This window comes from Syngnathoides biaculeatus, chromosome 20, assembly GCF_019802595.1.
Source record: "Syngnathoides biaculeatus isolate LvHL_M chromosome 20, ASM1980259v1, whole genome shotgun sequence".
Classification (NCBI taxonomy): Eukaryota; Metazoa; Chordata; class Actinopteri; order Syngnathiformes; family Syngnathidae; genus Syngnathoides; species Syngnathoides biaculeatus.
In genome coordinates, this window is record NC_084659.1 from 11,577,813 (window position 1) to 11,593,234 (window position 15,422).

Here is a 15,422-nt window from a genome sequence, read left to right on the forward strand (position 1 = left end):
AGTTTTCTCTCCTTGCTGAGTGTGCAGTTTGCCAGATTGCGAACAGTTAATCAATAAGGGTAAACTTGTGCTGGCGCCAACCCGTTTGACAGTCCCGGTTCAAGTTTGCAGTAGGACTAACACAAAATAAAGGGACTTGCTTGTTTTTACCAAAATGCATTGCGCTGTCTTGTAAACGTCTGGTAGTTTAATGCGGACTCATAACACGAACGGCTGGCGAGGTGAACGAAATAGCATTGTTGCAATATGAATATTGGAAGACACTCCCCCCCGCCCACGATTATTCCTGGCAACTTTGGTGACAGCTCGTGACTGGTGGCTTTGTGCTGCGCTGCGACGGGTGCGCCGCCAAAGGCCCGGATGCAAGTGTGCGGCTCGCGGGAAATGCATTAAGCAAGTTCAGGAGGGTCATTAAAGGTAGCTGAAGGTGTCAAACAAAAAGGACGAAAAGGAGCTGAGAGAGGTGGCTCATGCCTGCGTATGTCAACAAGAGACCGGAACGAAGGGGATATTGGCAAAGCATCAATGAAGCCCGTTTTTCCGCCCCACGTTACTGCTTGTATTTCTCCGTACTTTGCTCCTTTCTGACAGCTTTAATCAACACAATAAGGCTTGCTGAGGTTTCATTGCCGAGCGTTGGCTGCGAGGCCCTTCTGGGACCTGATCGATTGTTGTACTTTTCAGAGGCAGGGAGGGGCGGAGGTGTATATTGGGAAGCCGGTGGAGAGCGCTCGGAGGGAGGGATGAGCGCGCGACAAGGCAGACGGGCGGACACTGAGGGGAAAGACGGCGACAGGGGGCAGGATTCGAGACGCCGGGGCAAAATCGATGGCCGCGTACTGACACCCCTTCAAATAACTGTGTTTTGTGGCCACTTGATTGGCCCCGAGCCACATGGGGGGGGTCTGTGAGGAGCGCATTAGAGACGTAGTTTCTGGATTAACGGGTCAAAGAGCATCCAGGAGAGAGACAAATCACACTTGATGTTCTTTAATGGCCCAGAAAGGAAAGAATACACCTTTACTTTCTACTTCTCACATTGTCCTCCAACTTTTATACTGCTTGAAATGTGCTGCCGCAAGGGTTTCAGGTATAAAACCAACTTTTGAATGGGGATGGGAGGGGCCACCTGGGGCCAGTATAGGACAGAGAGGAGGAGATCCTGCTCATTGAGTCGTCTCAGCTCATCGGTATGGCACTATTAGTAGTCTATGCAGAGGATTAAAAAAAAAATAATAATAAATAACTGTGGGTACTGTTGCATTGTCAGTCTACGTTTGTCCAATCGGTTGCTTGAAGGCTTACATTGCCATAAAACTAGATGCTATTTAGCATTAAATTGGCGACCTATGTGGTTGTTTAAAAAAAACTTGTAGTTATTCTCTTGATTTTGGCCTAGTTCAACAGTGAACTTCATCTAGGAGTTGCAATAAACAGCTTGAAGCCTCGTTATCGAAGATTATTTTCCACTATTATCTAAAATGTTGCTTGTTGCAAAGTCAGTTTGCCGCCACCATGCAGCGACCATTTCTCAAGTTTAGGCTCACAAGTCAAACCCCAAAAATAAATAAATAAAAAGTCTGACATTCCGGCTTGTATCGCATGACACCGCGCTGCGTGTCTGAGAGTCTTGGAACACCCTAAGAGAAATGGAAAGTAAAAACAAGGCCTCGCGGTGTGTCTTTGCACATCCACATCAACTGTGACATTAGTGCTTATTATTGCACATGATTGCGTACTAGCCGGACCTGGCGCCAAGCCAGCTGTGCAAAAGACGTTTCATCAAGTATGCTATTGTGCCTAATCTCCATTGTGCTACAGCTGGCAGCATATGTGGATTATGAAAATGAAGGGCCCTCTTCCGTGCCGCGTGCTCCACGTCGGCCTGGGCAATGCTTGCTCCGAATGGCCGCCGTGTCACATCCGCTCCCTGTCGCTCGTATCATTTTCCCCGTGACACAACCCGACTTGAGCGCTCCTCCAGCGGAACGCAAACTGCTGCGGAGGAGACGGCAACCTTTGTGTCATTTTTGCAAGTGCCGCAGGTCCGTAGAAAAGCGTCGACGCTCTCGGCTGGAGATAGTGTGAGAGCAAAAAGCAGAGCCTCGGGGCAACGTGGCCAATACCTGAACTCTACTTTATACGGAAGACTCATTGATCACGAGTTTTGCCAAAACACTCTATAAGAAAACTGCATATTGTCTGGGACCCTTTGAAATGGGAATGTGGCAGCACCGATATAACTAGGTCCCTCTAAAGTGAACTTGAATATACATTCTGAATTTGACACCATAGAAAAAGATTCACCCTGCAAAATGTGAATGTTTAAAACAAAACAAAAAAAAAAAACTGGAACAGTATAATGAGGCTTCAAAATCGGGGGAAAAAAAAAATCAAGCCATTGTTTCCGCCCTCATTTTCCGTGGTTGTTTCTTTTGGATCTGCTGAAACTGCACAAGCGTCAATCAAATCCATATTTTTCTGATGCCTTCACATCCCGTATGTGTGAACTGCGGAAAATATAGCCGCTTAACGGCTATGCTGTGTTGCATGAGCCGCCATTGGGGTGGTGTGTTGACGCGTTTCTCCCGGTGAAGTGTTTTTTTTTTTCTTTCTCATTCGGATGACATTTCGGGCTGTTTCTGAAACAGCCAATGGAGCAGCCTTCTGCGCGTTCTGCAATGCACAGCAGTTACGGCAACGGAAATAGGTCATGAAAAGCCCCAAATTTCTTGTACAAGTGCATGAAAACACCCACTCACCAAATGTATTGAGAGAAAAAAAAAAAAAAAAGAGCGCTCGTACCGTGCCACCGTCCTTTCCATGTAAGGCGACCGTGGCCCTTTATTAGCATATCGTACACAATGACCCATTTGTGGCAGGTATACAAGACTGCGCCGGACACACACAAGCCGCATACCGGTAATATATTCCCTTCTATTCAACCGTGCTGTTTGCCCACACAGATGCTATCAGCAACAATAAGTCCTGTACAGTCATTGCTAGTCACAAAGCATAATTGGAAAATTCAAATATGAATAAATGAATATTGGATGGACCGCGTGATGGCCCAGCTGTGTGCACGCTGTCTCGAAGTATTGGTGAGGGGCCTGTTGAATAGTTAATTCGTACGGGTGCTGCGTCTTATTTGGCAAATGGCGTAATCGGCACATGCAGGAATGCGAAGGCAACTTCATCGTCGGCGATTTGCGTGTTGCCGGGTGACCGATTTTGAAGGAGATAAACATTGATAAACTGTTCACCGCGCGTGTTTGCAAGTGCTCAAACAAAATTACAACATCCAGTAATGAAGGTTTCTCGTGTGATGGCTCAGCCGGAACGATTAATCCCGACTGCTGTGCGTGGTTTTGATTCCGCATACTTGCAATAAACATTTAGCGCAATGCAATTCTTTATCGCCATTGAGTGAACCGCAACGTTGGATTTGGTCCACCGTTACCATTCTACAGATTATAGCGGTGATTGGTAGTTATCCCAGTATTGTAATTGACTCCGTAATTGCAGCAGAATTCACGTGACCGTCAGTGGAAACATGACCGCAAGCCAGAATTAATTACACATTAGTCCGGTTTGAATAAAATGTTACCCCCAACGTAGTTTCGTCTTTGCAACATCCATACACAACTCCAAATTTGTGGAAAAAGTGCTCACGGTTAAAATGTCACGTTGACCATCTCTGGGCCAAATACAATTTTTGCAGAGAGAAGAATCCGACGTTTTCAGGAAATGATACTCAGGACTTAAAATTTTCAATTATATTAAACCTGTTGCAAATTTGCAACCCCTGCCCGGAAAGGGTTAAAGATGACACAGAGCAGTCTGGGCTGGTCATAATGGGAACGCATCCTGTTATGAGCGCATTATGCGGTAAAATGCAAAACACGAGGCGAATACAAACACCTGGTTTCTAGCTTTTGTGGCCCATCAAAGAAACCTGACTCACCACTGTGCAAGTGAAGCGGAGCAAGAAACCGAGGTTTTGTGTTGTCCCCTTAGCGGAATTGATCGTCCATTGTGCAGAGCGTAATTTGCTCCCAGAAGGCACGTCACACTAGTCAATTGGCATCGGTGTCTACAGTATTAGTACTATAGTATATTAGTATTTTTATGAATACCAATATTGTTGCAATTTACCCAATGGATGCAATACGTGATACCGATAGCTTTGAATCCAGAGTCTTGGACCAAAGCGTTCTGTTTCGACCACAAACAAGATGGCACCACGGCATTGCTGTAATAGAACTTTACATTTGGAACACATATGAGAGAAACATCAATACGCGGCTCTCTCGCGTCTGTCCTTCGCCTAATGCTTTTCTGAAAGTTCCAGTCGAGCGCCTTCATCCAGCAGATGCGGCCGGCCAGAGGTTAGCAAGGCGTTCCCGCTTGCGGTGACTTGAAGAGGCTCTGATGCTCTCCTGGATGGTGTTTGTCCAGCAGTGCTGCTGGATCTACATATATAGTGCCGTCCATACATATACTGGAACATGGTGTTAGTCGCAGGTCCAGGCAGTAATTGGATGGCTGATTACTGACAGATAGTTAGAGAGAGAGAGGGAGAGAGAGAGCGAGCGAGCGAGAGAGAGAGAGAGCGAGCGAGAGCAAAAGAATTGCTTGAAAAGGAGAGAAAAATCTTCTCCGAGGGGTAGAGACGTGGGGTGTTGGCGCGAGAGGACATGTTCTCACTTTGTGATCTCCCAGCTTAACGGTGACCTTGTGCTTCTTATCTGTGCGCCGACATCCAATCATGCCTTGCTTATCTTCTCCTCCCTTACCTCATACACTTTGGTTTTCAGCCTCTTCCCTCATCCCTTCATTTCAACACTCCACCCCCACCTCCACCTCCACCCTCCCACTGCTACCGCGCAGCCTTCTCGCCTCGCCTGTCCTGCCCAAGCTAAAAGAGAGCCTACGGGGATTCTTGCCATTGATTGGATCGGAAGATGGGTATCAGTGATGTGGAGAAAAGTGGCGGCTGGTCAGATGACTGTCTGCTGCCGCTGTCTGACGCCGGCCACTTCTACACTGCATTTGCAAACTTAATTTCATCTCGTTTTACATGATGGCTGTCACTTCTTCTAGCTCAAGTTCTCGAATCTCTGATGGCTGGGACTGCCCTATGGTGAATGCCAAGAAGACCTCGTCGGGGCTCCCCTTCTACTTGATGGCGTTTAGCGACGTATATGAAATGAAAACCAGAATGACCTGCCTGTCACAAACATGCACAAAGACCAAAAAAAAAAACTCAATATGTACCCATTGCATGGTCCTAAAGGATTGAGCTCAACATCCTTGTAGTAGTGCACTGTGCCTGGTCTCCAAGGAGGCACTTTGAAATACCAGTGGTCAATAAAAATAGGTTCCCACCTGACTCACGTCAGACCTCAAAAAGGGCCGACTTGAGCGCTACACTCTTTGACTCTTGTGGCGACAACAAAACGCCCAAACGGGCTTTCGTACACGTAAACGCAACAGCATGTTCCATGTCCAAATTCACCGCAAACTCAGTCAAACACCCCACTTTGATCGCGTTGAAAGATGCCCGTTTGAGACTAAACAGCTCTGGCTCTTTATGTATTTAAATATCGGTATAGCAGTTTTCAGCCGAGCCCGTCATCTCTATTTAGTAAATATGGCGCCAACTCTGATTGAGTCATTACAGTTGTCCTTCAACCTCTAAGATGTCAATTGACTTTTTGTCTCAGCTGTCACCTTCGCGAAAGAAAGCAAATACTTTTACTAATTGCTGTCAATGTACAACAAACCGGAAGTATTAATAGGGGTATGGACTCGTGGGCAGTTAAGCTTGAAGTTACTGAAGTGAAGGCTGACTTGAAATGTTGGGTGTCTTTAGTGTTTGAACTCCAAGATGCATTTTCACCTCAGGTCTGTTTGGGATTTGCAATCTCTTCATTCTACAAGTCGACTCCAGGCAACGAGGCCTGTATCTTTTCAGTCATATTTTAATTAAAGGATGTAAATTTCCATGGGCAGCGGGTCCTTGGGTGTGTTTTTTAGTGATTTGCAAGTCAGGGAAGATGTTTAAACTCACTCCAAGCTGCAGAAACGTGTTTGCCGCAAACCTTCATCCACAAAAAACCTGGAATTGAGTCGTCTTTTGCGCGGAGCGCAAGCGGAACGTACGTCGACGCGCTCCCGGAGAAGCGCGCAGAATCTCAATCACATGAATCATTGATTGCCGAAGCCCACGCTGCAGCGCCCCCAGCAATGGACAAAGAATAAAGCAGCAACACATTTCAGAATTTTAAAGCGGTGGCAGCGAGGACGGCGCTTGTCATAACAGGGTGGCTGTCACTTGTAGGCGGGTTCATCAAAGAGCGACTAGCTAAATTCCTGAAAGCCATTCATTGTCTCGGTGTTGCGGGCAAAGTCACACGCCTCCTAGAAGGCCTTCTTAACAATAGACATTTGATTCCAATGACTTTTTTTTTTTTTTTTTTTTTACACTCCCACGTCTGCAGGACTTTATCCACTGGCCTCAACATTAGGTACAATTTTTCACATCCAATACTAAAATTGTTTCGAGGAGACGACTTGCCCGCCCGTTGGGAAAACATTTTAGTAGGTTGTGTACAAAGTAGCGTTCATTGTCTATTGTTCACAAAAGCGGGTGGCATGCAGGCAGATTGATGGACACAATGTTGTTTGTTACGGTGGGAAAGTTGATTTAGTCTGCTGGGGACAAGCGCAAGCGATTGCACGTGAACAGGTCGCTTTTAAGCCCGCACGCGAGCCAGTGAGTTAGCAAATTAACACACACAATGTGGCTAAATTACAATGTCGTCACAATCCATTCCCCACCGAAGCCTCGGCAATCAGGTTATTAGAGATAAACGAAGAGCTTGTGGTGCTCGACGCATGCCGAGCGCAAATAATTCAATCGCCTTGTTCCTGATAAAAGTGAGACAATTGCTGTGAGCTGTTGCACGGGCTAATAAAGTGGCTCGTACGAGGATATAAAACAGCTTAATGTGAAAATACTGTACTCTCGTTAGGCTGCTTGGTCCTGCGCTGGGAGGCCAAATGACAGTTTTACACCGCTGATAAGTGTTATTTAACTTTTATCTATCCAGGTAAGGTAATTGAGAGCAGGTTGTCATTTGCAATGTTGACCTGGCAGAAGACGGCAAAGTAAAACAGAGCAAAATAAAAAGAAATACAAAGTTGACAAACTACACGGTGGTAAAATTGCGTGCTTCGTGTATGACGAAGCAGCTTTTTCACCAGCTAATTGCGATTGTTCCCACAACCTCGCCGCGTCTGAAACATTTGCCGTTGCGTTGACTCGTTGCGGAAAACTTTGATCGACTCGCCTCGTCGCAAATGAAGACGTTCCTCATCTGTGCAATCTGCACGGAAAAGAAAACATAAACGCAATGTGTGTGGGGGTGGGGGATTGGTTCCAATCATCGCAAATGCTGTAGCTTGATTTTGCTCCCCCTTTCAAATCATGTAAGCTTGAAGCAGATTGCTTACTTCCTAAAATCAAAAACTCTTTAGCGAGTGAATCAAAAACACGTTTGTACCATGGAATAACAACTGAGGTAAGCTGTTATTCTGCATTTTTATCTGAAGGTTATATTGCTTACTGTCTAAGGACTGCTTTTATTTCCCGTGAGGCATGTAAGTCATGTTTCTTTTTTTTTTTTTTTTTTATCCGAGAACTCTCCTCTTGGCTTCGATGATTGTTTGAGAATTCAGACGCACTTTGGCATTCCGGTTTGTCTGAGCCTTAACTTGATGAGTGCAAAGTGTGGTCCGCATGCAGACAGTTACTGATGATACGAGTCAAACAAACTGTGGCTTAATCACTTGTAAACCGCTCCAAGGACAACACGGCCGGAACGCACCAATGCTCCCGCGTGTGCGCGCGTCTGCGCAATACCGCCCACTTTTTTTTTTTGCAATGCAAACCCATGAATACAAAAGTGCACGCCAAGTAGGCGATTATCCTTGAGAAAGATTTGGAGGAAGTATTTCCTTTTAGCATTCAGTCGTCGGCGCCTGCACACAATATCGTCTCTCGGAAACGATCCCGGGAGGCTTTGAGTTGGCGGACGCTAATGAATATTTGCACGCACGTGCGCGCGTGCGACTCGTGATTAAGAGGAGTGGCGCGGCGGAGCTGACAGACTGTACACATGCAAAACAAATGGCCTCATTCAGCCGCACAAACAAACAAGATGGAAGACACGGGCAGATTTGTGCACAGGTTGAGAATATGGCAGGCTTAATGTGCCCCACACATAATCCGACACAAACGTGCACCTTCACATCTTGATCCGGGCTAATGATGGAATAAAAGCAAGCTAATAAAACAGCCTAAATATATATTGTCGTCGCGTACTGTGGGGCTTGGGGGTGGTCAGCAAAACGATTCTTGAGTTCTAAATTTTAGCTGAGTGGTGACCTCATTGGAGAAGCCAAGCAACCTCTGAGTAGGAGCGCGACGTGATGGCGTTATCTTGAAAGAAATGTCCCTTCGGGAGGTGTGAGTGAACCGCTGACTCTGAAACACAATAAATAACTTTAATGTTGCTGTTTATGTTTGCGATTCATTTTGTCCCAAGTTGTGCTGGCTTGCCCTCCTGCTTTCACGATATTTCTGTCGTTCATATATTGGGTTCTGAAAGTGAACTATGACTGCAAAAGCTCTTGCCCCAATTTTTTTTTTTTTTTTTAAATGGATAATGTAAATAAGCTACACACACATTCAAAGTTTTCCCTCCTTTGGTCCTAGGTGGCGTTTGCATCGCGCAGTCCTTGAAGATCCCAAGGGAGCCGAAGCCAGGGGAGTTTGACAAGATCATTCGACGCCTGTTGGAGACCTCCAACGCCAGGGCCATCATTATGTTCGCTAACGAGGACGACATACGGTACGTGCCCACTTTCAACAGGTGACACCCCCCCGCGGTCTCCGGACACATTCACATTTGTGGTTTTGGCTTTGGCTTCCCCCCCCCCCCCCCCCCATTTCTGTGGGTAAGATAGTGTGCTGGCTTCATCCACAGGCGTGTTTTGGATGCCGCAAAGAGGAACAACCAGACGGGCCACTTTCTCTGGGTGGGCTCCGACAGCTGGGGCTCCAAAATCTCCCCCGTGATTGGCCAGGAGAGGGTGGCAGAGGGCGCCATCACTATTCTACCCAAGCGAGCGTCTGTGGACGGTGAGTGCAGTTCTTAAGAGTTGTTAGTAATCTGCAGCTCAGCGAGGGCTTTCTGTTAGATCTCAGACACAAAGTCAACAATGTAGGAAATGAACACATTTGTGTTGGTCTCACAGAGGGGAACAAATCAGGTGCTATGGCCCAGAGCATTTTGGGGATCTCACCGACTCTCCTTAAAGCGCTTCTCTACTCCCAAGGCCCAAACTTCGGTCACCTTCGGACCCCCTTCCGATCCCAGGGGCAGGTTTTTTGTCAGATGGCCTAAGCTAGAAAAGTCAAGCTTTGTCTTAAACCTAGCAACGTCCCGAAGCATTGTAAGTCCACATCTTGGATATTTTACTTTCTCACTAATCCCAATCAGGCCTTTCGGTCAATCCCGTCTTCCGCGACTAAAACTCCTGCCGCGTTCCAGAAGCGCCGCGCAGGTGCGTTACCCTGACAGCCGAGGAGATTAATGAAGGCAGCTCTTGTCAGCGTTTACCACAAGTCAAGCATGGCGCAGCAGGTCTGACGTCAGACTGATGCACTCCAGGGATTTCTCCGCCCTCCACAGTTGGTTTCACTCACACTCTGACGGCGTCCCAGCGGAGTCAGCTGTCAATGGATTTTTGCAGTTTTGCAGGATTGTCTGTCAAGATCCATTGGGGTCTTCTTTCGCCACGCATTTCCAGGCCAACATGGACAGAGCTCATTAAAAAGCTAAATTGTGACAGAGAAACCGAAATACCAGATAACCTCAATGACACAGCTTGTCGGGCGAGCGTTGCGGATCATTAACGGCCTTTGATGTTCTCGCAGCCTTTGACCGCTATTTCCGGAGCCGCTCCCTTTCCAACAACAGACGAAACGTTTGGTTTGCCGAGTTTTGGGAGGAGAACTTCAACTGCAAGCTGGGCATGCATGGTAAACGACCTGGCATCCTAAAGAAATGCACAGGTAAGGCACTTTCGCAACGGCGTCATTTATATGGGCAATATGTAAATTTGAACATGGGCTATTGTGTATTTAACAGCATTGACTGGTGTTGTTTATATTCAACTGGACTCACTCACTCACGCCCTGCCAGTAGCAGTTCAGTATATGCTGATTCAGCTGTTGGAGGATTTCCCCCCCCCCCCTCCATTTTGTGGGAACCAACCTTCAAACCTTCAAAAAGCTTATTGGCAGTACCTTCAGCGGCTTCTAAAAGTTCCCCCGAGGCGCTTATAATGTGCATCAATGGTCCTGATTTATCTACCGTATATCTGTAAAATTTCACCACAAAATGCCTTTGTCTTGTTCTTTATATATATATATATATATATATAATATATATGTGTGTGTGTGTGTGTGTGTGTGTGTGTAACAAAAGCAGAAAAATGTTAACGGCAAAATTACTTTTCTTCTTGACATTCCTTTTTACAAAGCTTGTTTTCTCCACTTTTTCATTGTGTAGGATGAAATCAAACGGTGTTCTATGAGTGAATACCCAAAAAGGAGGCCACAGCATGTCATCTTTTTCCCATCTAAGCCCATCTCGTGCATCTTCCTCACTGTCCTCATGTCTTCCCTCACAACATCCGTCAACCTTTTCTTGGGTCTTCCTCTCGCTCGTTTCCCTGGCAGCTCCATCCTCAGCCCCCTTCTACCGACATACTCACTCTCTTGCCTCTGAACATCTCCAAAGCATCGAACCCTGCACTTTCTAACCTTGTCTCCAAAACATCCAACTTTGGCTGTCCCTCTAATGAGCTCATTTCTAACCCTATCCGACCTGTTCACACCAAGCGAGAACCTCAGCATCTTCATTTCTGCTACCTCAAGTTCTGCTTCCTGTTGTTTCTTCAGAAAACTGCTGGAACTGAATGAGTTAATGAGAACCCTATTTGGGTAATCGGCAAATAATGTGACTATATATGTATTATCTTTTACGGCACACTTCATTATTCGACTTGCCCTGAGCGCAGGATTCAAAGTAGCCATGCTCGTGCGTTCAGCTGTCAGCACTTTCGCTCTTAAATCTGCTTGTTGCTGTCCTTTTTATTTGAAGCACTTGTGCATCTTTCCCCACGTCGTCGCATGTACGCATCTGCGCTCCGGCCCGTGTTTTCTGCTGCCGTGTCAAAAAAGCTCGCAGCTTTTATTCCAGACAAAGCCAAGCACCGGAATTGAGGTGCATCCCATCTGTGTTTACAAGCTGTAGGTGTGTCATTACATGTGACGACCGCTCAACTTCGTGACTTAACTCTAAGTCACTAACGCCGTTCAATTCCTTTATGACTTACTGTAATATCAAGTGTAAATCCTGTTCAGTAGTTGTGTGTGTATGTGTGTGCGCGCGCATCACACCGGGAATCCCCGCCTGACGGCCGCCATTAATTCCCGTAATTAGGTTTGTAAGGGCTGCGACTCCCATTGACCATCCATTACTCGCCGTGGCATTTGTGCAAGCGGGCGAGCACACGTCGAGCGGCCCGATGTCGGACAGCCGACTCCATTAATTCCGAGTGGCGGAGTTTGCGACCTCCGGATCATCGGCGCGCGAAAGCCAGTCGGCGGGGGCTCTTCTGCTCAATGTCACCGCTGTGACACACCTGATGGCGAGCATATGGAGAAACGGCCACGATTGTTATTGCCTGACGGAGAAGCAAACAGAAGCACACGCGTGTCAATAAGTGAAGAGAGAAGAGGTACTGCGAAACCGAGTCCATTTGAATAATAAATGACTGAAAACGAGACAAAATTACGCGCAGTTCAGTGGGACCTCTGCTTACAAGCGTTAGCCTGCTCTCTGTGGCGTGTCGTCCTCAGTGGAGAGAAAACCGAACCCCCGCGAGGTCTGCCGACGCGACAGATGTCAGGCGCATTAATTTTTGATGTCCCCCAGGTCCCGTCACAAACATTGCAGCCACCTACCTGTCACCCTCACTAATCCCATCAGGCTTTGCCACAGGGGCTCGCCGCTTTGCCGCAGAAAGTCAAGTGGAGAGACAATGTGTCCGGCGTGGCCCATCAAATCACTTTTACGTGAAAGCTTCTGGCTGGTGTTTAGTGGAATTTGGTAAAGTAGCTCTGTCATGAGTTGAAAGGTGAAGACATTGCAAGTCAGGTTTTTAGTGTAAATATGGGAGGGGGGGTGTGTTGCATTCTGTTATTAAAGATGTTTTCTTCAGCGGTTGGAACTGAGTGGTGATAAAAAAAAAAAAAAAAGCATTTTTGTTGTGGGGCGCCACCACAGAAGCAGCAATATGCAATGTGTGAAAAAAATTTAATCCTATTTATTGATGTATGTTTTTGAAAAGTACCATAGTGTAGTTAGTGTTCTTTAAATAATTTCTTGTCTTTGGGATAGGCTGAAACGGATTAATGGCACTTCCATGAATTTCAATGGGGAGAGATGATTTGATGTGCTTGCGCGGTTCAAAACAGCTCTGCATTTCATCGTAATTCTTCTCAAGTGATGCTTCCAAATTTGTAGGTATGTTTTTTGCGAAGAAGAGCCATGCTCCCATCAACCAATGTGGACGCGACGTGCATGACATATTCTCTGTAATAGCTGCAAATCAAACATACGCTAACGAGGTGTATGGAGGGGAGCGGGCTTGTCGGGCTGCGAAAGCCTCGAACTGAAGAATCGAGACAGATGGCCATCTCCAAAGACAATGATAGCGACGCGTGCAAAGACTTGCGTCTGTCAGCTCAAGTGCCATTTAGGCGCCGCCAAATTATCTTTTGTCATCGTCCCGTCGAGGATGCGCTTGCTTTGCTGCCTTCACGTGTGATTGATGCGGCATACCAATGCGGAAGGCGCCACGCATGCCTGGATGGAGCGCGCCCCGTGCGCACACCTTGACTGGCTTTACGCTTTGTTTGGAACGTCCATCGATTACTACAGTTGTGAGCGCGCACGAGTACATTGAAAATGTCTTGGGAGGGTTTTCGGGAGTCTACAAAGCGACGTACACTGGGCTCATAGAAGATACGACGGATATAAAAAGTCTACACGCAACCTGTTTAAATGTCAGCTTTTGCTTGGTTTAAAAAAAAAAAAAAAAAAAAAAAACAGACCGAAGTACATCATTCCCGATTTAAAGTCGCTTTGTTTGACCCCAAATAAAGTTCAGCCACGCTAGTAGTCTTTTTCTGATGTTTTTGCAGTCACATTTTACAAGCCATGTTCCCCGGAGACCGTCCACGTCATCGGAGGGATCTCAAATGCATCAACTTGAGAGAAGGGAACGAGGGAACAAAAGGATTTTCTAAGCCATTAAGTATACCATACCAGAGTGAAGACTGCTATCGTCAAGTGGAGAATATACGGCACAGCAAATACCAGTGCTAAGAACCGGATATCACCTGCAAAATTGAGTTTAAAATAAATACACTAATAATTTTTTTTAAACAATATATTAATTGGATTTTTCATATAATTTTACAAAAACAAAACAAAAAAAGCTCAGAAATTGAATTTTTTTTCAAAAACTCTTCTAAGGCTCTCCGTATGTCCTCGGAAGAGTTAACACTAGAATTAAAATTTTTTAAAAAAAAAATTAAGTTGATTGGGAAGCTGCCAAAAGGCTGACGGCAACGTCGGAGCTGCAGGAATTTTTGGCAAGTACTGGCTATCCAGTACTTGTGACAACAATCTATAGGGTACTGTGGCAAGACTTAAGAAGGAAGGGAGGGTGTGGTGGGGGATGTTTGCCACAAACTGCAGCAAATGAACACCTAACCTACATGGAAGCGTGGTGGTAACAGAACTGTGCTGTGGGGCTGTTTTTCTTCTAGATGGGACTGGGGGCTGAGTCAAAGTGGAGGAAATTGTCACAAAAAGCCAACTAGAACAGCCAAACTTTATTTGGTGCCTAACAAAAGCCTGTGTAATGTTGACAGGTGTGGCGGTGTGGTGGTCTGAGCGCTCCCAGTGCTGAAAAGTCTCCTTGTGCTTAGGTTAGTTAGTTTTAAGGTTAGGGTTAGGATATAACATATGTTAGCTCCCTCTATGCAGTAGAAGGGGAACTATGAGACTGGTAGATTTCCCAGTAAGCGTCTGCTCCGTACCCAGAGTTCCCCTGTTAGTAATGTATGCCCATTAATCACAAGGAGACTTTTCAGCACGGGGGAGCGCTCAGACCATCACAACGGCTCCCATTTACCATGTTAAAATGTGAAGTAAATTTTGAACTCCAGGCATATGGGGCTCCCAAAATTATTTGTTTTTATCTATTTTATTTATTTTAAGTATTGTGATTAAAGGACAGGAATCTTGTCCGAGTCTGCTAACATTTTTCTTTCTATGGTGGTTTTTCAGCCCTTGAGTATAGACTCATAGAATCAGTTTTATCCCATTTTTCAACGTGGCATCTCCCATCCGGCTGTTTGGATTGTCGTGCCACGCCCCCCCTTTTTTTTCTTTTTTTTTTTCCCTCCCGAGTCCGTGTTTGCGTGGGCCGGCCGGCATCAAACAGGCGATCCCTCGGCATGACGTTCCTGTTTGCTAGCGGACAAGCGGCCCAGCGAGCAAGATCTAACCGAGAATAAAATGAAACTGAAGACACGGAGGGTGGGGGAAGACACTCCCTGATGCAGCAAAATATGAATGACTCATGAATATTTTATTGAAGCTCTTTGTATCTCTGGAAATATACACCCATAATAACAAAGTCATGTAATATATATTAAAAGCTTACGTCAGGATTGTGGCATTATTCAGAGCAAGCGGCGCAGTGTGGACGCCACCTGCTTATTTGTGAATTTTGTCATTGAGATTTACCGAGGAGTGTAAGCCTCATAAAGGTGCAAATCCCACCCATAAATCCCCCCCCCCTCCCCCTCCGCCTCTCCGTGTGAAACTGTAACCTTGGAGCGCTGTAATACCCCCACGGGGCCCGCCGACACGCCCGGCGTCGGTTTACCTTTTTACGGGTCAATGCCCCTGGCGAATTGTTTGAAGGAATGCAACAATACGTGCATCCAATGTTGATATGATCGACTTAAATTTTAAATTACTATATGGCTTCAACTGTTATGGATTTTCTTCGGGTAAACTTCTGCAAAAATATTTCTAGTACCAGTCGACATGGTTTTGGATGACAGAAATCCTTTAAGACTTGCTATTGTGCAATTTATGATGATCATTTTCAGAAGTGTCTCGAGTCCTGTCAGAAACCCGCCGTACGTTTCTGGCGCGCGTTTCCTCCCTTTTGTTTTTCGATGGGCTCCACGGATAAACCTA

General features: G+C 46.1%; 1 protein-coding gene across 4 annotated transcripts in view; it reads left to right on the forward strand.

Annotated features, from left to right (window-relative positions):
* The window catches only part of grm8a (glutamate receptor, metabotropic 8a), a 141,676-nt gene that overhangs the window by 94,470 nt on the left and 31,784 nt on the right, over window positions 1–15,422 (forward strand). For all 4 annotated transcript variants that reach the window (XM_061807930.1, XM_061807931.1, XM_061807933.1 and 1 more), the window contains 3 exons: window positions 8,783–8,918; window positions 9,054–9,208; window positions 10,007–10,144. In XM_061807930.1, coding sequence (XP_061663914.1) covers window positions 8,783–8,918; window positions 9,054–9,208; window positions 10,007–10,144 — 429 coding nt within the window. The remainder of the gene's footprint in view (window positions 1–8,782; window positions 8,919–9,053; window positions 9,209–10,006; window positions 10,145–15,422) is intronic.